General features: G+C 35.6%; 3 protein-coding genes across 4 annotated transcripts; all 3 read right to left on the reverse strand.

The window, feature by feature from the left end:
* Positions 1 to 701: 701 nt before the first annotated feature.
* LOC118040773 (alpha-glucosidase) lies at positions 702 to 5,602 on the reverse strand. The gene is made up of 5 exons (XM_035047799.2): positions 5,095 to 5,602; positions 3,375 to 4,087; positions 2,740 to 2,970; positions 1,951 to 2,597; positions 702 to 1,865 (listed from the first exon to the last, which is right to left on the reverse strand). The coding sequence occupies exons 1-5, from the start codon at positions 5,391 to 5,393 to the stop codon at positions 987 to 989; spliced, it is 2,769 nt and encodes a 922-aa protein (XP_034903690.1). The 5' UTR covers positions 5,394 to 5,602; the 3' UTR covers positions 702 to 986.
* A 1,431-nt stretch (positions 5,603 to 7,033) lies between these two features.
* On the reverse strand, positions 7,034 to 24,863 carry LOC118040774 (alpha-glucosidase). 2 transcript variants are annotated; one of them, XM_073412202.1, is made up of 5 exons: positions 24,287 to 24,863; positions 9,517 to 10,214; positions 8,976 to 9,206; positions 8,188 to 8,834; positions 7,034 to 7,992 (listed from the first exon to the last, which is right to left on the reverse strand). In XM_073412202.1, the coding sequence occupies exons 1-5, from the start codon at positions 24,541 to 24,543 to the stop codon at positions 7,108 to 7,110; spliced, it is 2,718 nt and encodes a 905-aa protein (XP_073268303.1). In that variant the 5' UTR covers positions 24,544 to 24,863; the 3' UTR covers positions 7,034 to 7,107. The 2 variants fall into 2 exon arrangements, with proteins under 2 accessions (XP_073268303.1, XP_034903692.1); XM_035047801.2 differs by lacking the exon at positions 24,287 to 24,863 and adding an exon at positions 10,606 to 10,716.
* On the reverse strand, positions 14,141 to 18,872 carry LOC118040777 (G-type lectin S-receptor-like serine/threonine-protein kinase At4g27290). The gene is made up of 7 exons (XM_035047803.2): positions 17,161 to 18,872; positions 16,314 to 16,454; positions 15,956 to 16,101; positions 15,427 to 15,637; positions 14,902 to 15,139; positions 14,674 to 14,824; positions 14,141 to 14,513 (listed from the first exon to the last, which is right to left on the reverse strand). The coding sequence occupies exons 1-7, from the start codon at positions 18,425 to 18,427 to the stop codon at positions 14,208 to 14,210; spliced, it is 2,460 nt and encodes an 819-aa protein (XP_034903694.1). The 5' UTR covers positions 18,428 to 18,872; the 3' UTR covers positions 14,141 to 14,207.
* Positions 24,864 to 24,999: the final 136 nt, after the last annotated feature.

A 24,999-nucleotide genomic window follows, 5' to 3' on the forward strand; every position in this document is an offset into this window, starting at 1 on the left:
TAATGAAAGCATCAGTCTCCATTCCTCTATCATAAGTTCCATAGGTTATGTTTACATAAATACCTGTAGAAGAATTAGATGCAGTTTAAACTCTTAGTGAAGGAGATTTTGGAGGAGGAGCTGTCAGGTACGGAGTTAATGGCTCTGGACTTCCTTGACAGGACAGACCAGCAGGAAGATGGCAGGAAACCGTTGTCCGGGTCTGTTTTGGGATATTTTTTGTGTATCCTTTAGAATTTTTACCGTAGCCTTTTTGTTTTTTCTCTTTCTGATTTTCCTTTCAATCCTAACCTGTATATTTCAGGCTGCGTCAACTCATTAAATCCATTTTAGCAGTAAAAGAATTCTTCGAAATGTTCTGTTTTCTCTATTCTAATAAGCAGATTGCTAGAGTTCAGAGGATTTTCATGTGAAGATATTTCCTTTGAACATGTCAGGATCCAAGATAAGCACAAATTTCTGACCATTTTGGTGAAGGGTTTCCCCAAATTTCCTCATTTGTTCCAATGAGAAGTTAACAGGATCAAAAGCAAAGTCCTTGCATCCATCCATGTAATCAATGTGTGTGCACATAACTTCAAGAGGAATGCCAGCTTTTGCATAGCCAGCAACAACACCATCAAGATCCGAAACGCTCGCATAACCATATCAGCATTGATGAAATCCTTTACATTGATGTAAAGAAAAAAAAAACAAAAAGATTCGGTCAAGCAAGCGGCGACTAAGATATAAGAAATCAACTCAGGTCTACTGCCATGTCTAAAAGAAGACAGCAAGAATGTCTACTCGATGCTACATGCCAAATTATATCCATGCCATTACTAGTAAGCAACAAAACAACACGAGCAGGTCTCTGCCGGTGCTTTGTCCAAATCATTACTATCTTTGTTTCCTGTTGCTGATATAAAAAATATAAAACGCAGCTGCTGCAATCCTCGTTGATTTATTTTTATTAATAACTTTTGCTAGACAATGGTTGTCCATCATTACAATTTCACATTCAACTTGAACTCCTCTCCAAGGAACAAAGAAAGTCCTGACATCACCAAGACATCGAAATCTCCATTGTTATTAAGGTTTGCCCTAATCCTTCTATTTCCACTGCTTGTTTCCTTGGAAGTCTGCAACTCATACCACTTGATCCCATTAGTCTTTTTCAATCCTATGAATGTTACTTTGCTCACCATCCACTTTTGACTGAAAGCAAATTCTCCATTTATGATGTTTGATCTAACCATTGCCATATCTCCTGCTATCTCACTATGAAATTTCACTAAACTCCAACTCTTTCCCTCCCCTCCCATCTCCACACTCTCCCCATCATCTAAGAATAATTCCCCTGTGCTGTTTCCACTGCTGCTAAGAACCACTAATAGATGAAACGCTGTTTTTCGAGCTTCTTCCGTTGTCATGGCTTCTCCTTGCAAGGCCAGAATATTTCCTTCATGAACATGCACGTTTATATGATCTGCAGGTGCAGCAAGTTTGATGTACTTCCCTGGACTTACAGAAACCGTATTAGAGTAGTTAAAAAGATCAAACCAGTTTCCAGCGGGAAAGTATGCATCGACTGAGGTAGCTCCGGACTTCAATACTGGTGATACCATTACACCTTTACCGATCAGAAATTGTGAGTTGACCTCATAAGTTTTGATGTCTTGAGGGAATGAAAAGAAAAGAGGTCGTGCTATTGGGGTTCCTTTCATGTGAGCCTCATACATTAGTGTGTAGAAATATGGAAGCAGCTGATATCGAAGGCCAAGCACCTTCCTAGCTGATGCTGCAACAGAATCCCAGAGATAAAGCTCCTGCCGCGTTGTGTCTATCGATGAATGATCTCTCGCAAAGGGGTAAAAGGAACCTAGCTGCATTGTAATAAAAGTTCAGAACAATTGAAACACAGAAAAAGAGTATAGCGTCTGTCAACATCCAACTACAGCAACAATTTACCTGAATCCAACGCCGACAAAGCTCTTCATTTGTGTTTCCTGAAAAACCACATATGTCAGCACCAACCATAGGAACCCCAAACAGTCCGAAATTCAGAATTGATGGAATAGTATAGGCCAAGTCATCCCACGTGGCAGCGTTATCTCCAGTCCAATGTGCTGTATACCTCCCAGAGCCAATGAAAGTTGATCGAGAAAGTACGAATGGCCTTTTACCAGTTGAATTGATCAGACCAACATTGGTGGCTTTCGATTCCAAAAGGCCATAGAGGTTATGAACGTTGTACTCTTTCATGACATCAAAGTGTAGAGATGTTGCTGGAACAGTTTTATTATTAATAGGCCGTCGAATACCAGCATTGTTAATCCTGTAGGGTGGATCATCAACGGTAGAAAATGGGGTGGGTGTTGGATCTATGAAATTCGATATCTCGTTCATGTCAATCCAGAGACCGTCTACAGGGAGAAGCTCTCGAAATAGTTTTATCTCATTACCCCAAAACTCTCGGCCAGCAGGATTTATGAAATCCGGGAAATAGACCTTTCCAGGCCACACCTCACCCATGTACGGAATGCCATTGCGTTTAATGAAAATATCAGCCTGCATTCCTCTGATGTAGGTTCCATACGTTGAGTTCACACTGATACCTGCAGAAAATCGGAGGCTCAACAGAATGTAGCAGAACCATTCTTTCTTTCTTCCTTTTGTGTTAAAGCCAAATAGAAGAAGTATAAGTTCTAGGATTTCATGTGAAGATAATTGTTTTGCCTCTTCATGTTAATCACATACCAGGATCCAAGATGACCACATATTTCTGACCATTTTGGTGAAGGGCATTGACAAATTTCTTCATTTTTTCCAGGGGAAAGTTTACAGGATGAAATGTGAAGTCCTTGTATGCATCCATGTAATCAATATCTGTCCACATAACTTCAAGAGGAATCCGAGCTTTCGCATAGCCAGCAACCACTCCTTCAACATCAGAAATGTTCTTGTAACCCCATCGACACTGATGAAATCCTTCACATTGGACCAAAAAAAACATATTACACATGGAACAAGCATTGTTCACAAAAAACTGAGATCAAATAGTATGCTCCATAAATATCCAGTGTCACATCGAACCGAAACCACACCATAAATATCCAGTGTCACATGGAACCGAAACCACACAGCAGTAACTAAGGCCTCTATTGCAGTTTCTATATTTGGCCAAGTCTAATAAGTTGACCATGGAGTGTGAGAGAGTTCAGGACTCTCTTAATGAATTGGAATAGTTTGATCACTTAGCACTAGTTATAAAAAATAAATCTCTCATTGCCCAAAATTCTTGATTTTGATGTTCAGGCATCAAACAATTTTGCAGACTGAAACATGTTAAATTGCCAACTAGAAAGTTTCAAGGAAGGAATAATGCTACTTACCGAATGACCAATATGGCATGGGGGCCGGCCGACCAATAAGCTCTGTATACTGCTCTATCACCATATCTGGCGATGGTCCAGCAAAAAAATACAAATCAATAATGCCTCCAATAACCTTATAAGTTATCCTATCTCCTCCATAAACTACGTCCATGCCATTGCTATTAAACAGCAGGACACCATGAGTAGTCCCTGCCTGTACTTTGCCATCATCCGATGCTGATCTTACATCAATGTAAAATGGGTGGGAACCATAGAGGTTAACATCAATATTAGCACTTGCGAGGTCAGCATTCCACAAGGTGAATGTGTCATTAGGCTTCAACTTGAAAGTGCTCTTTGTGTGCTCTCCGAGACCATATAAAGAAGATCTCTTTATAGGAAGCCTGGAAGATAGCTGGATATACTGATCCTTAAAGACCAAGAAAGTGTCGGGATTGGATGTATCCGGGGACGTGTCGAAGAGGACATCACCGGAGGATTTTCGGGTGACAGAGAAGCCAAAAGGGACGGTGTTGTGCAGGGAAAAAAGCAGGTCTGAGTTGGGGTCAGAAAGGAGGTTGTTATCTAACAGGAGTCGATGCTTTAATGGAGAGTAATGTCGGTAGTTCTTCGGAGAGTGGTTTTGCCGGGGAACGATGTGTTGCGGAATCTCCCATCTTTGGTTTTTGGAATCTGTTATTCTGACTCTCAAACGGTTCTTGGTTTCAAATCTGCATGGAGGAGGCAAAGCATGTCAATGCGTAGAGGAGGGAATATGCAAGCTGGAAGACATGTCAATCATTACTGAGCAAGACATGTCGTTTGCTTGTTTCAGAGGGTAACGTACATGATTCTTTGAAGAGGGTAAGTATTCACATAGTCCTCTAAGTTTTAAAGGCTGGTCATATTAGCTTCTTTATCCTCTTTTTTGGACAAATCAATTTATATTAACGTCCCGACATGTGGACCAACCATGTATAAGGCCTAAGTCTCAGGTTAGATTGGTTAGCCTAGGTCAACTCAAGTATTTTTAATAAAAAAAAATTAAAATTAATTTTGTTTTGGTTAAAAAAAATCAGGTTTTTTTCCTAACTCAGCTCTAACAAGTCACATATTAACCTGTCAAGTCAAGCTGGACCTTACAATGCTGATGAATTGTATGGAGAGGCCAAGTTTGATCAAAAATTAAAAGTTTGAGGATAATCATGCTTGAAATCGTGATAAACAGGTCCATGTAAGTAAAATGTGAAATATAAAGGACTATATATGTGTAAATTTTCCAGTTCCATGTGATGAATTGAATGCCGCACAACAAAAGTAGCTGAATTTATTGAATGCTCCTTAGAAACAAGAATTTTCTCATGCCCAAATGAAATTTTCCCTTCTTTTCTAAGGATATAATTCTATTTTTAGTTGAGTTTAATAGGAGAAATCAAGTTAGATTCTTTTTTTTTTTTAAAAGGCGGGCTAAGCAACCTTGCAAGTCAACTTTTAACTAATAAATTAAGTGGTTAGTCTATTTATTTACTCTGAGCAAAGATAAGATAAAACATTATTATATTTTTTTTTTTTAGAAAAAACATAACATTAGAACTAGTCTAAGTCTCAAGAAATAATAATAATAATAATAATAAATAATTATTTGTATGTTTTCTGTTTTCAAGAACATTCGACAGTAAGAAAAAATTAATGTAAGCAAAATCATGAAAACCACAAGGAAAGAAACTAAGCTACTTACTCGGCAATAAGATCAAGATGTTGGATATCATTTCCATAAACTGAAGATCTCTTGATAAGGCTAAGATCAGCATTCAACAAATTGCCTGTTAAACCAGAGTTAGCAGAGCCAATTTTATAGCCATAACCAACCACTTCTTCTTTCACATCCTTTCCACTAGTCAGCGGCACCCCACAAACCAACAGCAAGACTAGAAGTTGAAGATTGCTCTGAGATGGAGATGTTGCTTTTGTGTTTCTGCAACTGTTCTTGTTCCTCTCTTTCTCCATTTTTTGGGTCATATGATCAGCTAGACGCATTGGTGCTTGGTTTCTAGTTCCAAGCTTAAATATCTAAAGAAAGCAAGATGACCATAACCATGGTGACCTCTCTGTAGTTTCCACAAGCAACTTCAAAGAAAAAATGGAGCTTTCTTGGCCACAAAAAGTGAACTAGTGCTCTAAATCTGTTAGGTTGGGATTGGCACCCAGTCACTATCCTCTGTTTTTGTATCCTAAAACAATAGGCTAGAAGGAGACAAGAAAAAATTCTGCAATTTGCTTATGATACACGAGGGTATATTGGCAATCCATTCATTCTGACCATACTCATGTCGACTAAGATTGATCGAGTTAAACTTAGTTTAATATAAACTTGGCCTAGAATATGGTTATCACAAGTTCTGGGTTACATGGATTAACCTGAAAAAATTAAAAAAAATATATTTTAAGTTTTAATATTTTATAAAAAAAATTAAAAAACAATCTATGTTAATATAGAATAGACATGTTATGTTATAAAAAATAAAATTTAAAAAATTATTTTAAAAGGTTTTTTATTCTACATTTAAAAGGATATTATGTTAGTATATTATTTTTTTTAAGTTGAAGTATTTAAATTAAAAAGGTTTTTTTACCACAAATTGAAAAAACATAACTTTTTTTCTTGTAAATTAAAAGTATATATATTAAAGGGTTTCAAATCTCACATTAAAAAAATAAAATATTTTTATAGTATTTATATAATGAAAAAGGTTAATAATCAACTAAAAAATATATAAAAAAGATAGGTCTTTGGTTAGAAGAAAAAACATATTTGAAAAAAAAAAAAACCATGTCTCAACCAGGTTTTGCTGGGTCGCTCATGTCATGGGTCAATCGTATTTTACTAGGTTTTTGCTCATCCTGATCTTTTATCTTACCCAGATTGGTTTAGTCATTAAATCTTGAGTCGACTCGTTGAATCAGTTTGAATTTAATAATTATAGTTCAAATTAAATCTGAGATTAATCTACACCAGCCTAGTCATATTTTATAATGATAAAACCATTATATGGCTTGTTGTTATGTTATGTGATCATGACATGTTGGACTAATCTTGAATGCGCTTTTTAATAGCTAGAAGCAGGCTAAAATCATAGTTTTAAGACCCGGTTTGGTGGCCAAACTGATTCAAGATTTGAGTTTTGGATTTTGACCGGGTCACAAAGTCTTGATTGGGTCACCGGGTTGGCTGGGTCAATTTTTTTTAAAAAAAATCAAAATGATATCGTTTTAGTAAAAAAAAAAAAAAAAGTCAATGGGTTTGTGGCAGGGTTTTGACCGGGTCACCGGGTCACACTGAGTTTTTTCTTTCTTCGTTTTTTCTTCAACCTGGCCCAGTTCCAACCCCGGGTCGACCTGCCAGGTCGGGCCCGATTTTAAAACTATAACTAAAATTGAAGGAACAACTTTTAGATTTTTAATCCAATAAGAAAAACAAAAAAAAAGATTTTTCCTTAAAAAACTAGATGTGGGTGGAATATATTTTATGTATGCAAAAGCATACTTGAGAATATATTTACTGCTAAGAAATGAAAAAGAAAATAGTGGATAGAAATAAACAGTAAATATCCTTTTTCATTTAGGGTTTTCTTTCTCTCTTACTTGTTAATTGTTAATTAACAATATAGCAGCTAGAATTTCAAGAATTGCAATCTTTTTATTGGATTTTATTCTTGCCAACTTTACGGTAGAAAATATTTGCTGTCAATCCTTACATGCTAAATTTCACCTCTAACTTGAACTCTTCTCCTAGGAACAAAGAAAGGTCTGACATCTCGAGCATATGTAAGTCTCCATTTCTATTAAAGCTTGTCTTGGTGCCTGAATTTCCACTCTTTGTTTCCTTGGAAGTCTGCAACTCATACCACTTGAAACCCTTTGTCTTTTCTAATCCTATGAATGTTACTTTACTTACAATCCATTTTTGGCTCAAAGCAAATTCTCCATTTGTGATGTTTGATCTAACCATTGCCATATCTCCTACTATCTCACTGTAAAATCTCACAAAGCTCCAGTTCTTTTCCTCCCCTCCCATCTCCACACTCTCCCCGTCATCCAAGAAAACTTCCCCTGTGCTGTTTCCAGTGCTGGCAAGAGCTACCAGCAGATGGAATGCTGTTTTTCGAGCTTCTTTTGTCGTCATGGCTTCACCTTGCAAGGCCAGGATGTTTCCTTCATGAACATGAACGTTTATATGATCTGCAGGCGCACTTAGTTCTATGTACTTTCCAGTATCTACAGTAACTGAATTAGAGTAGTTGAAGAGGTCAAACCAATTTCCTGAAGGGAAGTACGCGTTAACTGAAGTAGCTCCTGACTCCAATACAGGTGATACCATTACACCTTTACCGATCAGAAATTGTGAGTTGATGTCATAAGTTTTGAGGTCTTGAGGGAATGAAAAGAAAAGAGGTCGTGCTATAGGGATCCCTTTAATGTGTGCCTCATACATTAATGTGTAGAAGTAGGGGAGTAACTGGTAGCGAAGGCCAAGAACCTTCTTTGCTGTTGCAGCAACAGAATCCCAGAGATAAAGCTCTTGACGTCTGGTGTCTAGATCTGAGTGATCTCTTGAGAAAGGGTAAAAGGCACCTAGCTGCATTGTAACATAACTTCAGCATCGATTACACAGCAGAAAATTTACTACAATTTGTTATGCTGACATCCAATCTAGAGAAAAGAAACAAAAAAGTAACTGCGTATACATGAATGTTAATGATATCCAATGCACATCAGTCTGAATTATTAGGACTTCATAACATCTTTAGATGAGCAATAACCAATGATTTACCTGGATCCAGCGACGACAAAGCTCTTCTGTCGTGTCTCTACTGAAACCGCATATGTCGGCACCAACCATTGGAATTCCAAACAGTCCAAAATTCAAAATTGATGGAATGGTGTACGCTAGATCATCCCATGTCGCAGCATTATCTCCAGTCCAATGAGCAGTGTACTTTCCAGAGCCAACGAAAGTTGATCTAGAAAGTACAAAAGGCCTTTTACCAGTTGCATTTTTCAGACCAGCATTGGTGGCTTCGGATTCCAAAAAGCCATAAAGGTTATGAAAATTGTACTCAGTAATGTTACCAAAATGTAGAGATGTTGCAGGAATGGTCCTATTGATGATAGGTCGTTGAATGCCGGCGTTGTTAATCCTGTAGGGAGGATCATCAAGGGTAGATAACGGGGTGGGAGGGGAGGTTATGAAATTGGAAATCTCATTCATGTCAATCCAGAGACCATCAAAGGGGAGAAGATCTCGGAATATTTTGATCTCATTACTCCAAAAATCTCTGGCAGCTGGATTTAGAAAATCAGGGAAATAGACTGATCCAGGCCAAACTACACCCATGTAAGGGTTGCCATCGCGTTTAAAAAATATATCAGCTTGCATTCCTCTTATGTAAGTTTCATATGTTGTGTTCACACCAATGCCTGTGGAGAATCAGAGGCAGCTTAGCTCTCTTTAAGAAGTCATAAAAGGCACTTCTTCAAAAGATAATACAAATCAGCAGATCTCTAAATATGATATTTTCAGGTTAAAAGAGTTGATGTTTTCTTCAGGTTACTACTTACCTGGATCCAATATCAGCACATATTTCTGACCATTTTGGTGAAGGTTATCAACAAATTGCTTCATTTGTTCCAATGGAAAGTTGATGGGATCGAGAGTGAAATCCTTATGTGCATCCATGTAATCAATGTCTGTCCACATAACTTCAAGAGGGATCCCAGCTTTTGCATAGCCCGCAACCACACCCTCAACATCAGAAACATTCTTGTAGCCATATCGGCATTGATGAAATCCTTAAAACAGAAAAAAAAAGAAAAAGAAAAAAAAGGAGTGCTCAGAGACATAGTCCACAGGATATAAAATGGGAATCCAGCATATTGAGTAGAGATGATTCTGCACATAAATACTGATAGAAATTGAACTCCAGAAAGTCTCAAATTGAATGTTTCTTTGCCTGTAATTTCCTAATCTGTGGAACGTAATTTATTTATTTTTGGTCATGTTCTTAGTTACATCACAGCAATTTTTCAGAGGAAGAGAGATTACAACAATGAAAACAAAGGAGGAAAACAAGTACATCACAGCAAAAATGACGCTACTTACCAAATGACCAATATGGCATAGGGGCAGGCCGGCCAATAAGCTCTGTGTACTGCTCCATAACCATATCCGGTGATGGTCCAGCAAAAATATACAGATCGATAACACCACCAATAACCTTATAAGTTATCCTATCACCTCCATAAACAATGTCCATGCCATTACTATTAAGCAGCAAGACACCATGAGTAGTCCCTGCTGATACTTTGCCATCATCAGACGGTGATCTGACATCAATATAGAAAGGGTGGGATCCATAAAGATTGACATCAAGATTAACACTCCCTATGTCAGCATTCCACAAAGTCAGTGTCTGGTTAGGTGTCAGCTTGAAAGAGCTCTTGGTGTGCTCTCCAAGTCCATAAAGAGAAGACCTGTGTTCAGGAAGCGTGGAGGAGAGCTGGATATACTGGTCCTTGAAGACTAAGAAAGTGCCAGCATCGGATGCGTCAGGGGAGGTGTCAAAAAGGATGTCCCCTGATGATTTGCGAGTGACTGAGAAGCTGAAAGGAGTGGTGCCATGGAGGGTGAAAAGGAGGTCAGAGTTATAGTGGGAGAGGAGCAGGTTTTCCTGTATGGCATGGTGTTGAAATTTTTTTTTTGGGGAGTTGTTTTGTCGAGGAATGATGTCTTGTGGAATCTCCCATCTTCGGTTTTCAGAATCTGTTATTCGGATTCTTAAACTCTCCTCTGTTTCAAAGCTGCACAAAGGCAGAGAGCAGTCAGGAATTAGTTAAAGAAAACTACCTTTGCGTGCAATTCATGTATTCTCAAATAAGTATTACTTAAACCCGGTCTGGCCAGCAGCTCAACTTGTTCACTTCAATCTAGAATCTAGCTTGGTTAGGTTTCAAATTAAACTAAATAGGTTCAAAGACTTTGACTTAAATGCGACAGCCACAATTGTCAGATTCATAGCCTCATGATTAACACTGGACTGTTCCATCCACTGAATGGTCTAAATTGCCGGAATCATCCATCCTCTCATTTTTTTTAGGCGATTAGTTAAGAAATTGGTCCGGACTAATTTAGTCAATAAAGTTTAACATTGTCTTAAGCAACCTGGTAATCTGTCTAGAATCCGACAAATACCTGAAGTAGAAGAGATTAGGGAATAGGCAAGAGCTAATCACTTCTGCCATAACCAAAGTACTTCATCCTCAAAACAACATGCAAGATCATCCTCAATCACAAGTTTAACAATGGAAAGGATAGCTTAATGTAACAAAAGTCCTCATAATGTGATAGATTAAGCCAATTACCTGGCAAAAAGATTGAGGTGTGGAATATCAGCTCCATAAACAGTGGAGTTCTTGATAAGGCTGAGATTAGCAGACAACCATTTGCCAGGTAGATTGACAGAGACAGATTCGATGGTGTAGCCATAGCCAACCACTTCTTCTCCACTTGATAGGGCAACCCAGCAAGAGGAAAATAAGATACAATATAAGAAAAGAAGTGAATGCTGAGAATGAGATATTGCCTTTGGCTCATTATTCTTCCTGTATCTCTTCTCCTCCATTTTTGTGTGTGCCTCGACTTCTCGATGGTCTTTAAATATTCAAGAAAAAAACTTTACACGATGGACTTTTCAGTCATCATGGTCCCACAAAATGAAGTGTGTGTATGGTATCTTGGTAATTTTCATGATTATGGTAAAAAAATAAAGTAAATAAATTTTTAATTATATTTTTTAAAAATATATATGGTTAAAACAATTGTTAGATATATTTTTAAAGGGTTGACATGTCAAATAATCAGTTAATTTTTTAATTCGAACAATTTGTTCTGCTCTTCCTAGCCAAGGTGGCTGATAACCGATACCTGATTCTTGGTTGGCTAAGGTAGGTTGTAGCTGGTACCTAAAAAATATCCCTTTTGATGGATTTTGAAACTCTATAATACTTGAGAAAATATATTTTTGAGATGAAAGACAATATGATATTTTAGAGAAAGAATTTGAAAATAAATAGACAATCAATAATGGAGATTGCAAACTTGAACTCTTTGAATAATTCATAGAGTCTTTACAGCTCATGAATTTTGTTATTTTGTAAAAAGGAGGAGTTGCAATATTATCTTGTCCTGATAGTATTAAAGATAAATAAATATTCTTTATATGTCATTAATGAAAGGTAAATATTCCTTAAACACGATTCTCATATCCATGACCAGCAACACAAACATAGTATTTCAAGGTGCGATGCCTGCACTAAATCTCTGAACTTCCACATTTGATATCTTAAAAATAAAAATAAAAATATAGCATAGCATAAAGAAAAATATTCAAAATTGATGAATTCAAGCAATAAATTAAAATCTAACTCTGTCATAGATAATTCAAAACAAATTCAAAACATAATTAAAATCATTACATAGAGTATATATGAATAACAAACAAAAAATAAACTCATGGTCTGGAGGAACAAAAGAGGTATACCAACTCAAATAAGCAAGAAAAACAGCCAAAAAATCCTACTGTTAAAATTGAACTAAAGACCTCAAAAAAATGAATAGAGGGGTGAGTCCAAATATTTAGTGAGAGGTAATAACTATAATACATCCTAATATATATTTTTAAATAAGTGAATACAGTTATATAAATCAAGTAAAGAACAAAACGAGTATATCAAAAGTATCATATCAATTAGTGTGCAAAATAAGTATGCTTATCAGAATTATATATCATATTACTAACATCCTACTCGTCAACTAGGGAACATATATATATTTCACAAATACTAAGTCAACATGCGATGTTCTTTCTAATTTATATAATGTTATTAAATAATATTAAATATTATTTTTTCGAGTATAACATAATTTTAAAAAATAATTTTTTTTTACCGAGTCGAATACAATCCAATGAACATTGGAGACATTATTCGCGTGAACAGTGGCAGGTAGTTAGAATCATGACACTATTTACGTTAACAATACCCGGGTGAATTAATTCACCTAGCATAGACATGAGAAGCTGTTCTCAACTATTTTGTGCGAACCAGCAGTTTCAACATAAAATATATGGGTCTCACACAAATAATAAATTGCTTTTTAGTGTTACCAAATATAACATTTACATGATTTGCTTTAAAACTAAAACTACCACGTAAACAAATACCCTTTTAAGTTTTCCTCTTCTTCTTCTTTTTTTGGGTTTCTTCCTTGTAGAATACTCCAGTCAATGATAGGCATGTATGTCCAATTATTCTATCGGTCATCTATATATTATAGTGTGAAATTTTAATAATCTATTTAACACTTATATATTCTGAATTTCTCACCTAATAATAACTGATATATAATTTTAGTGGATTGCCATTGAATTCACTATAATAATTAAAAACCAATACCATACTAAAACTGTACAAATGAATTAAATTTAAAAATTAATTATAAAAAATTTCTTACATTGATTAATTTTTTTATAAAAAAATTTATGCGAAAAAAATAGAAAAATGTTTTTTTATAAAATATAAATGCGCAAGGGACACTAATCCATCAACTACTACTTTAATACTTTTTAAAAAGTTTATTGTACTATAATTCAATCATCAATGTGGACTAGCGTTGTAGCTTTGCCTTCAACGACCGCAACTTCCTCTCAAAACCGTTACTTATCACAATATATATATATATAGAAATGAAAGTTCAAATATTTTTATAAAATACAAATATGTTTTTGTTAATATACTTGCATTAAATTATTATAATATTTTTTTAATTGAAACTTAATTTTTAGATAATGATTATGAGTGTTTTTTTTTTTCTAATAAAAAAATACACTATAAGCTCTTAAATATTTATTTTTTATGTTTAAAAAATATTTTAAATGACCCATGGCATATCACGAACCATCTATTATCTAGTTAATAATTAATAATTAAAAATAAATTCCAAGTAAATATATATACCTTAATAATTAAATAAAACAATCAAGCCAATTTTGTCCCGTAAAATTTACTCAAGAGAATGCAGAGATGTCCAAAGAATGAACATGCCTAATATCTCCCAAGTAGAGCATGTATTAGTTGGCTGTGATAAGTTGCTTTCTCTTCAATTTCATCCATGGTTTCCGCTATTTCTTAATACAAATCGATTTCCATCCAAATATAAAATACATTTAGAAGCCTCTATTTGACTTACTTTTGTTGGCAATCGCTACTCTGCACTACAACATTTAAGAGATTATGTAATATTGTAATAGCTATTATTTTTCAAAATATTTTTTATTTAAAAATATATTAAAATAGTTGTTTTTTTATTTTTAAAATTTTATTTTTGATATTAGTGCATTAAAATGACTAAAAAACACTTAAAAAAAATTAATTTAACACAAAAAAAAATTCAAAAATTTTCAAAAACATTTTTAAAATACAAACACAAATAAACTCCAAAATCATCAACCACATAACAAATAGTATTTGTTATAGAACAATGGAATACATGGTGGATTCATAGCCCTATTATGGCAAGCATACAACAGAAGTGTTATTAGGACAAGACAAACATGCACGTATTCATAAGAATAAAAACAAAAGTAATGCTCGCTACTAGTTCGATTATTTCAAATCTCATATTATTAAAAGTTTATATAATTATTAATTTTAAGGTTTTAAAGGATGGATGGAAATACACGTAAACTAACCAAATTTTTATAATTAAAAAAAAACACACAAACACACAGAAGTAATCTATCTTGCCTCTAACACTGAAATCGAGCATTCGTTAGCTGAAGGAGGTTTCCTCTGGCTTGATGAACAACTGGCTTCCACAAGGTCCCTTTCAGTGAAAAATCCTGGTTGTTTCGGCTGAGGCAATTCATCTTCGTTACCCAACATCAAGACCACATATGACATGTTTGGTCTATTTTCTGGATTTTCTTGCACGCACAATAGCCCCACGTGAATAGAACGTAATACTTCAGACAAATATGGTGTTTTAACTTTTGATTCTGCAGCAAGTTCTAGAGGCCTGCCTTGTTTGAAGAGTATCCAAGCCTGATAAACAAAACCATGCTGTTAATACATATTTATGCAAATTCAGCATTCATACCCATTGATCACTGTCGGTCTCAATTGTTTTTCAGATTTTCTTCATTTTTTTTCAAGTATTTTTAAGTGTTCAAGTCTCACAAACGTAAGTAGCTTTGACACTCACATGCCCAATAAGGTTGAGGCGGTGATCAGGATGACAGAATCCTCTGTTTCTGCTGCCACTTACTATCTCTAGCACCAATACACCAAAGCTGAAGACGTCTGATTTTAGAGAGTAGAGTCCATGGTTTGCGTACTCTGAAGATATGTAACCACTGCATGTATTCATGGAATCTTAAGTCCCATTTGCAAACTATGAAGACAAAATGCATATGATGGAGACGACACTTACTACGTCCCAGCCACTTTGTTAGTATTGGCTTCGGTTTCGTTTTCTCCAAAACTTCTAGCCAGGCCAAAGTCTGAGATTTTTGGATTCATTTCGTAATCCAACAAAATGTTGCTGGTTTTCAGATCTCTGTGGATTATTCTTAGTCTCGAATCTTGGTGAAGATAAAGGAGTCCACGAGCAATCCCATTGATGATGTTGTAGCGCTTAGGCCAATCTAGTAGCCAGCTTTGAGTTTCATCTGCTCAAGTTATTCCATTATAGATTCATAAATAAATAGATAGATATTGTTTGTGAAAGGAGGAGGCAAAAAACAAGATGATGAGTGATAATCAATGAATTTTGAGTTACAATTACATACATGGCAGAATTTTTTCTCTTCCTCTACAAAGCCACTTTCCTATGGGCTTTGGAGGAAGATCAATATAGATGGTAGAACAACTGATACCAAATCCATTATGGAAGCTCAGTAGTGCTAAATTTGAAACATTAGAATAACTTTTAGAAAAGGATTTGTGAGATTCATACCAAAAATAAATAAGTCCAAGCTTTTATTAGGCAAAAACTCGTAGACCAACATAGTTTCATCTCTTTCAATGCAGCATCCAAGAAGCCTCACTAGATTCCGGTGCTGAAGTTTCACGATATGTTTGACTTCATTTTTGAACTCATCAAGTCCTTGTCTTGAATTCTTAGAGAGTCTTTTGACAGCTATTTCTCGTCCATCTGTTAACGTTCCCTGCAACATCATAAGCAAATCATACGTTGTCTTCTGAGACTTGAGAATTTCATGCAGCTTGTATCTGTTCAGAAAATCTTTCCAATCAAACATCCTTTTATGCTAAAAAAAAAAAAGTAGGTTCTGTAGTGGATTAATCTCAATACCACAGAACCTACTCTTTTTTTTTAACATAAAAGGATGTCTGATTGGAAAGATTTTCTGAACAGATAAAAGCTGTGGAGTAATCTCAAAACCACAGAACTCCACTGGTGCCTGGAGTTTGTACCATGAAAATTCAGAAGCCATATTGCATGACTGTTTATAGATAATTATTACCTTATAAACAGGTCCAAAGCCCCCTTCTCCTACTTTATTGGATACAGAAAAGTTATTTGTTGCACAAGCCAACTCATCCATGTTAAAGAAGGGTAATTCTAGTCCTTCCTTCAGGTCCTTGTTATTTGATCTTCTTTGAAAATTACCTGTCATTTTTCCTGTCAGCATAACTGCTATGGATTGGGAAAAAAGAAGAAGAAAGGAAGACAAGGGATCTCTATTTGCTGTTAAACACGACGGAGTTTCTAGCAGCTTACAGTCTACCTTAGATTACTGAAAAAATAAACTAATCTTGTTATTTGATAATCCAGGAATGGAGCGATAGGAATAATTGGATTTTGATGGTGAGAATACGTACTGTTTTTCTGCTGCTTCTTTTTCCAAACATACAAGACCAAACATAGGCCAATAAACAAAATTCCAGTGGACAACACAGTGCTCACTACGATCCTTTTCTTCACTTTGGATTTGGTATTAACCTTTGGAGAGTCATCTTTATCTATAACATGATAGAGAAAAACTGGCGTTAAGAAGAGCAAATGGCAGATATATGACATCACTACACGAGCAATACAATCTCTATGATGCCTAAGAGTCTTAATCGGGTTTCTTTTTAGCCATATTTTAAGAGAAGGAAACTCTATTGCCGATGGCCTCGCAAGGAAATTAAGGTTTAGATAATATGCTCACAGACTACCTATATATAGCTTGGTTTTAAGATTTTTAAACTGTGCATCCTTTTTCCGATAGCATACTGGCTTTCTATCTAAATATATTTATAAAGGAAAAATGGATTTGGGTCGCCGTCAATCCAATTTATATTAATATTATTTATATTAACAAGATAATATAAGGGATTACATATCTTGATAATAACTTTACTCTTCACCTTTATATATAAATATGTCTATTAACAGTAAAAGATGACATGAGAAAAAAGAACAAAGAAAAATAAAAAAAGGAGAAAAGACAATAAGAAAGAAAACTCTTTTTTAATTAAAGAAGAATTGTTTCCGCAAACAATGTACATGTAGGTAATAGTAAGTATCAAACATGATTCATCATCATTCGATATGTTTATGCTTAGACTAGGTATACAAGTTTTCTCGGACATGTTTACATGTTTCTTCCCGTTGCTTTTTTTTACCCTACAATTTTGTCCTTTAATAAAAACCGACTTTTCTAGTGTGAGAAGAAACTCATACCTGGTTCTGATGCATCCATCCGTATAAAAATGTCTTGCTCATTTTGAAAGAAAGTTCTGATATCAATCAGATCATTGAACCAAAGCAAGCACCCGCTTCCTCCATCCCTAATGTCCAAGTTTGCGTACGCAGTACAGCTGCAGTTCTTCAAGCACGTGTTCTTGCACTCCTCCAGGTCCATACTCCTGTTAAACCATGATTTTCTTGTCTCTGGCATCTTCACACCTGAGATTTTACGAAACCCATCTCTAAAACAATTTGGTGCAATCTTTCTAACGCAACCACTTGACCAATCTGTCTTGTCCCACTCACTTGGAACTTTTGGTACAAATCCATCCAAACAATTGCACACTGGAGAGTTGTTAATACTACAGATACCATTTGCACCACAGAGCGCATAACTTTCACAATTATCGGTATTTGCTGTTTCATAAAGAAACCAACTTTGAGTCTGCTCAATCCAGAGGAGGTGTAGGACATCACCATCCTGAGTTAAGACGATCCTCCAGTGCGTTGAGCTATTTTTAAGTTCTTCTCTGTAGAATATCTCCTTGTCATTAAAAACAAATTCAAATGTGTACACGGGATTTGGTTTTACTTGAGGCACGCCACTGAACTGCAGACCATTCCATGGCCCAGCTCGATGCTTCGCTTTTGAATCTTCCAACAATATTAACTCTGGATATCCATCAGGAATAAGGATGCCTGTAATATTACCTCTGGAAGGATCATCTGCTGACTTCCATGATGTCACGTACCATTCCATTCCAGTTCTTCTATTCCGCCCTATCTTCATGCCCGGTATCAATGTATTACCTGGATGTTCAAAACTTTGCCACAAGGAATTTTCCAGGTTATCATCACCCTTCTCTTTCACAACAACGTTTCCTGAATCCAAAAGTTGAACAACTGGATTCTTAGCAAGTGTTGACGTGTTGGAAGACCAAATGATGCTTCCACTACGATTGAGAAGGACAAGAAGTCCTTGGTTGGTAAGCCTTGCAACACCTGATGAATCGTTAAGTGGAGCTTCTCTGTTGGCAACCCAAACTGCTGTCAGGACAGATATTTTGCCATACCATACCCCCAGGTATCGGTTTTTGGATTTGCCAGGGCTGAAAAATCCTAGTTCATAGGTCCCACTAGCTGAAACTATTGTATCTCCATCTCTAATTGACTGAGTTGTGTTCATGGTGTCAATAGGGGTGGTTACTCTTACAAACAGCAACAAAGAGAAGCAAAAACGAAGGAAGGAAAAATAATCCATTAGCACTCTCAAGATTTTTTAAAGTAGCTCGCTTTGTTATGTTATGAAATGGCTGGCCTTCTAGATGTGAATATATTCGTCTTAAGAAATTACCTCTTTAAAACCACAATCTGTCTATTGCTACTGCTATGTTCCACTACTGAGGTAAACGATTTAACACCACGATCTGACATCAATAAAGAAAGGGTGGGATACATAAATATTGACACCAAGATTAGCGCTGCCTATGTCAGCATTCCACAAAGTCAAAGTCAGTGTCTGGTTAGGTGTCAACTTGACAGAGCTCTTGGTGTGCTCTCCAACTCCATAAAGAGAAGACCTGTGTTCAGGAAGCGTGGAGGAGAGCTGGATATACTGGTCCTTGAAGACTAAGAAAGTGCCAGCATCGGATGCGTCAGGGGACGTGTCAAAAAGGATGTCCCCTATCGATTTGCGAGTGATTGAGAAGCTGAGAGTGTTACCATATAATCTTTATAGCTAATATTAATAATATTAATAATTGTATATATATATGGTAACATCCTCTTTAAATTGATGCTAGTAAGTTAACTAGCAGTAATTTACCAACAAGAAATTGATGCCAGTGTGGAGTCATAGATTTAGTAAAGACATAAGTTATTTGGAGATAGGAAGATATGTGAGGAAGAAATATCACCTAATTTTCCAAGATGTTGCGAATAGAATGATAATCAATCTTAGTATGTTTGGTGTATTCATGGAAAACAGGATTGGTGGCAATATGAATAGCACTAGTATTATCAGCATGAAGTGGGGTAGAGGTGATTTGAGGAAACCCAAGTTTTTCGAGAAGACCGAGCAACCATACAATTTCAAAACAAGTAGTAGACATGGCACGATACTCGACCTTAGTAGAAGATTTAGAAACACGATTTTGTTTCTTACATTTTCAAGAAATTAAAGCATCATCTAAAAACATACATCAACCTATAGTTAAGCGATGTATATCCAGACACCCAGTCGAATCAACATCATTATAGGCAACAAGTTGAACAAGAAGCCGATAAGGAAGAACAACCTATGATTAGGTGAGCCTCGAAGATAGCGGATGATGTGTCGAACTGCAGCAAGATGGAGATGCTAAGGAGAAGACATAACTGACTGACCTGATGAACAACATATATCAGGTCAATAGTGGTCAAGTAGATAAGACTTCCAACCAGGCTCCTGTAGAGAGTAGGATCATCTAGCAAGTCTCCTTCATCTTTCCTGTATTTGACATTTACTTCCATAGGAGTATCAATAGAAGAAATGTCCTCCAAACTAGCTAAGGTGATAAGATCTTGAATATGCTTATGTTGGTTCATGAAAATACCATTAAGTCAGTGATGAACTTCTAATCCTAAGAAGTATGTGAGGTGACCAAGATCTTTTATATGAAAAGTTACATGTAATTGCTATTGAAGCTCAGTAATCAAACCACAGTTAGTGCCAGTAATGATAATATCATCCATATAAATCAAGAGAAGGACTTTACCTGACGCAGATGTGTGGAAGAAGAGAGAAGGGTCATATTGACTTTGTGTAAAACTGAAAGAAAGAATTGTACGACGAAACTTCTCAAACCAAGCCCAGGGCGCTTGTTTGAGCTCATATAAAGAACGCCTTAGCTTACAGACATTGTGAGGAGAAGAAGTAGTCATACAGAGGGGAGCTTCATGTAAATCTCTTCATGGAGATCACCATGAAGAAAAGCAGTATTTACATCCATTTGATGCAGTTGTCATGATTGTGAAACAGCAATAGCTAAGATGGTTCGAACCGTGGTTATTTTGGTGACAGGAGAAAAGGTCTCTTTTTAGTTAACCCCATATTCATGCTTGTTACCTAGAGCTATGAGGTGAGTTTTATATCATTCTAAAGACCCATTAGAACAAAGTTTTATAGAGAAAACTCATTTACTCCCAATAGGTTTGACTATATGAGGGCAAGGAATAATATCGCAAATATGATTCTCCTCAAATGCTTGAAGTTCTGCTTGTTTTTCATTTTGCCAACATGTGTGTTCCATGACTTGTTTGTAATAAGAGGGAGTAGAAATAGTGATAAGAGAGACGAGAAAAAAAAATTCATACCAATTAGAGGGTCGAGAAAGACAAGTAGACTGATGAAGAGTGGTGGAAATAAGAATAGGATCAGGCTCCGAGTCAAGATCAGAAGGGGGCACAAGGGAAGTGGAATCAAACTCATGTCAACGATGTCTTTCATACACTAAACCAGGTTTGAACCTTTCCACCATTGTTGGGGAATCAGAAAAACTAGGCAAAAGAGGAAAAAATGTAAATGGAAAGAAATATTGATTTTCAAAGAAAATTACATTCCTAAAAACCCGTATACGACAAGCATGAGGATAATAACAAACATAACCTTTTGAGGGATACCATAACCAAGAAAAACACATTTAACAGATTGAGCAATAGGTTTATATCGTTCATGATTATAGAGATGCACAAAACAAACACAACTAAATGTACGAAGATCAGAATATAAAGGAGAATGACCAAATAACTTAAAGAATGGGGAAACATTACTTAATATTGGAGAAGGTAAGCGATTAATCAAATGAACTGAAGTAGAAAGTGCTTCACGCCAAAAATAAGAAGGAACAAATTATTCATGTAAAAGAGTTCTTACTACATCAAGAAGGTGATGATTTTTTCTCCCAGCTACACCGTTTTATTATGGTATCGTAGGACAAGAACACTGAGAGGTTATTCATTTGCTTAGAAGAACGTTTTGAAACTCATTATACGTGTATTCATCATCAGAATCAAAGCACAAGACCTTGATGCAGGCACAAAAATGAGTTTTAAGAAGTGCAAGAAATCGCTTAAAAACTGAAAAAACTTCAGTCTTAGCTCAAAAGGTAAACCCATGTAAAGCAACTAAAATCATCAATGAAAGTAACCAAATATTTGTAATAAGCATGAGAAAAAATAGCTGCAATCCTTCAAACATCACTATGAATAATATCGAAACATTTAGAGGCACGAGATGGATGATAAGGAAAAGGTACGTAAAACTTTACTTTTGCCAAGTTTACATGATATACAATCAAAAGAAAGATCAAGAAAAGAACATGTTTTATTTCCCAATAATCCAAAATTAATCAAAGTGCAAAGTACATCAGAATTTGGATGGCCTAGATGTTTATGCCACCATTTATTTTCAGAACCAATAAAATTACATGTAAAGGAAAACTAGAAATATTGGTGGAAGGAGAAATATGAAGAGGAAAAAGTCGTCCTACTTTAGGCCCCTTCGTAATCATCGTCCCAAATGTTTGATCATGTACAACACAACCAGAATGGAAGAAATGGACATCACAATTATTATCAACCAATTGAACAACAGAAATAAGATTTATGGAGAGGTTAAGAGACATAAAAACATTAGTTAATGAAGGAGAAAGATCACCAACAACACTGATAAGTAGAGAACTACCATCAACAATACTAATTTTTAGATTTCCATTGTAATTTCTGACATTGGAAAGAGAAACAGTGGTATTTGTCATGTGGTTAGAGGCATCAGAGTCCAAATACCATTGCTTAAAAGGAAATTTATGATTACTTGAGAACCTAACAACAAAAAGAGTATAAATGATCATTTGTTGTGCCATTTCAGGAGTGAATGTATTTGGGTTTGTTATCCATATAGGAGTAGGAATAAGAACAACAAGTGAGGCAGTAAACAATGCAGCAGAACCAGAGGCACCAATAGAGACATAATAAGCAGTTCCTTATTTCCTTTCAAGTCAAATAGGACAAGTAAAGATGATATGACCATGTTTCTTGCAGTAGTTGCAGAACTTCTTAAGGCAATCCCGAGCAATATGACCAAAAGCTTTACAACTAAAGCATTGAACAACATGCATATCTCTACCCTTATTTCTTCCTTGTGCTGCATAAGCCACAGAAATAAGTGCACTAACATTTGCCTTATGTTCTATAGCAACCTAAGTTATGATACGCTACTCCGCACGAAGAAGTTCACTCAAACAGGCATCCAAAGATGGTACAGGATAACGATTCATCAAATTAGAGAGTGTATTTTCAAAATCAGAACAAAGCTTCATCAGGAATTAATCTCTCTTGCTTCTTTCTTGCATTGCTTGAATAGCTGAGAGAGCTGTAGCAGGAACATTAGCATAAACAATATCTGAATAATTAGCCCAAAGATTTTGAAAACCAGAAAAGTATCCCTCAATAGAGAGACTTCCATATGTGAAGTTAGCCATCTCATACTCTAATTAAAAGCATTAAGCTATGTTGTCCTGATTGTAAACCTTATTTAGATAATTCCACATAGTAGTAGCAGTTTTATAAGGCCTTGGATTGAGAACAAGATGAGGTTCTATTAAGCTAAGGATCCAGGTCATAACCTGAGCATCCATGATTTTCCATTTAAACAAAGCATCAGTATCTGTACATGCGGGATTACTCCTATTAATATGCCCTCACAATTCTTTCCCTTTGATGAATAATTGAAATTAAAACTCTTAAGCAAAATATTTTTTTTCCCATTAAGACGGATATGGAACAAGTCTGGCTTATCAGAAAACATGATAAAGCTGAAAAAATAGATTTTGAAACTGAAACTGATACTAACAAGGAAATAGTCTAATAGAAGAAGGATTACGCACCAAATTTTGAAACCAAGAATAGCAATAGAGAAGCTAATCTGAAATTGCTGAGAATAGCAGCAAAAAAACAAGATCTGAAACAACCAAGAATTACACCAAAAACGCAATATCTAAAACAGAGAAGAATAATTCTAAAACTGTCGAGAACACTACCAAAAAAGCAAGATCTGAAGCTGCCAAGAATAGCACCAAAAAAGCGGGACAGGTTGCTAGTTAAGAAGCAAATCCAAACCAAAAATCAGATATGTTACGTACGAAATTAAAACCAAGAATAACACAAAGTTATTGCATGAAATAAGGATCCAACAATCGCTCCTCTCTTGCCTGCACAATCTCCACCAGGAGTAATATGAAAAAGACAGGTCCAAAATAAATAAGGCAACAACAAAAAAAGTCAAAGGAAAAATCAAAATAAAAGCAAGCAAGGATTCGGAATAGGCTCTAATATCATGTTAATACATTCAACCAAAACTAGAATACCAAGATAGTCTTTTAATACCCTAATTTTGCAACCTCTCTTTCTCTTTAATACACTTAGCAGATAAACCTCCACTGTCGTGCCCCTTAAAACCCCTTATACATAGAAGGTTTTGCTATATAAGGAGTCTCACTTATTACTTAGAAATCAGCATTTATATATAATAAGATGATCTTTATAGCTAATATTAAGAGTTATATATTATGTTACCATATATAATCTTAGAAACACATACAATTTTATTTTTAAAAAAATTAAAATTAAAATAATATTATTTTAAATTAATACTCCACTCACATGACCTAGTTGTCAGCGTAGAGAGGGGTTCAAAAACTTTGACTTAAATGCAACAGCCACATTTGTCAGATTCATAACCTCATGATTAACACCGGACTGTTCTATCCGTCTAAATTGCCGAAATCAACTATCCTCTCATTTTTTTAGGCGAAGAGTTAAGAAATTGGTCCCGACTTATTTAGTCAATAAAGTTTAACATTGTTTTAAGCAACCTGGTAATCTGTCTAGAATCCAACAAATACCTGAAGTAGAAGAGATTAGGGAATAGGCAAGAGCTACTCACTTCTGCCATAACCAAAGTACTTCATCCTCAAAACAACATTTAAGAACATCCTCAATCATAAGTTTTTCAAGAAATCTAAGTAAACAATGAGTTTAATGTAACAAAAGTCCTCATAATGTGATAGATTAAGCCAATTACCTGGCAAAAAGGTTGAGGTGTGGAATATCAGCTCCATAAACAGAGTTCTTGATAAGGCTGAGATTAGCAGACAACCATTTGCCAGGTAGATTGACAGAGACAGATTCGATGGTGTAGCCATAGCCAACCACTTCTTCCCTACTTGATACGGCAACCCAGCAAGAGGAAAATAAGATACTGTATAAGAAAAGAAGTGAATGATGAGAATGATATATTGCCTTTGGCTCATTATTCTTCCTGTATTTCTTCTCCTCCATTTTTGTGAGTGCACTGACTTCTTGTGGTCTATAAATATTCAAGAAAATAAACTTTACAATTTACATGATGGACTTTTCAGTCTTGTGACTGTTAGCTCTCCTTGAATCCACTATATAAAAACACGTTCATCAACCATTTATAATCCTGATATGAAGTTTCTGGGATGGCTTCTTGAAGAAGAGACTCGGAGAGCTTGTGACTATATGTCCTCCTTAAGTCTTCCACTCTTCCTTTTTTTTCTTTTTCTTTTTTCCTTGTAGAATACTTCAGTCAATGATAGGCAATATGTCCAATTATTCAATCGGCCTTCTATAAGGGGATTCTATATATTATAATTTGAGATTTTGATAACCTATTTCACACTTGTATATTCTGGATTTTTCACCAAATAATAGCTGATGTATAATTTAGAGGGTTGCCTGTGAATCCACTATAATAATTAAAGACCAATACCG

The sequence above is a fragment of the Populus alba genome, chromosome 11 (genome assembly GCF_005239225.2).
Source record: "Populus alba chromosome 11, ASM523922v2, whole genome shotgun sequence".
Taxonomy (NCBI): domain Eukaryota; kingdom Viridiplantae; phylum Streptophyta; class Magnoliopsida; order Malpighiales; family Salicaceae; genus Populus; species Populus alba.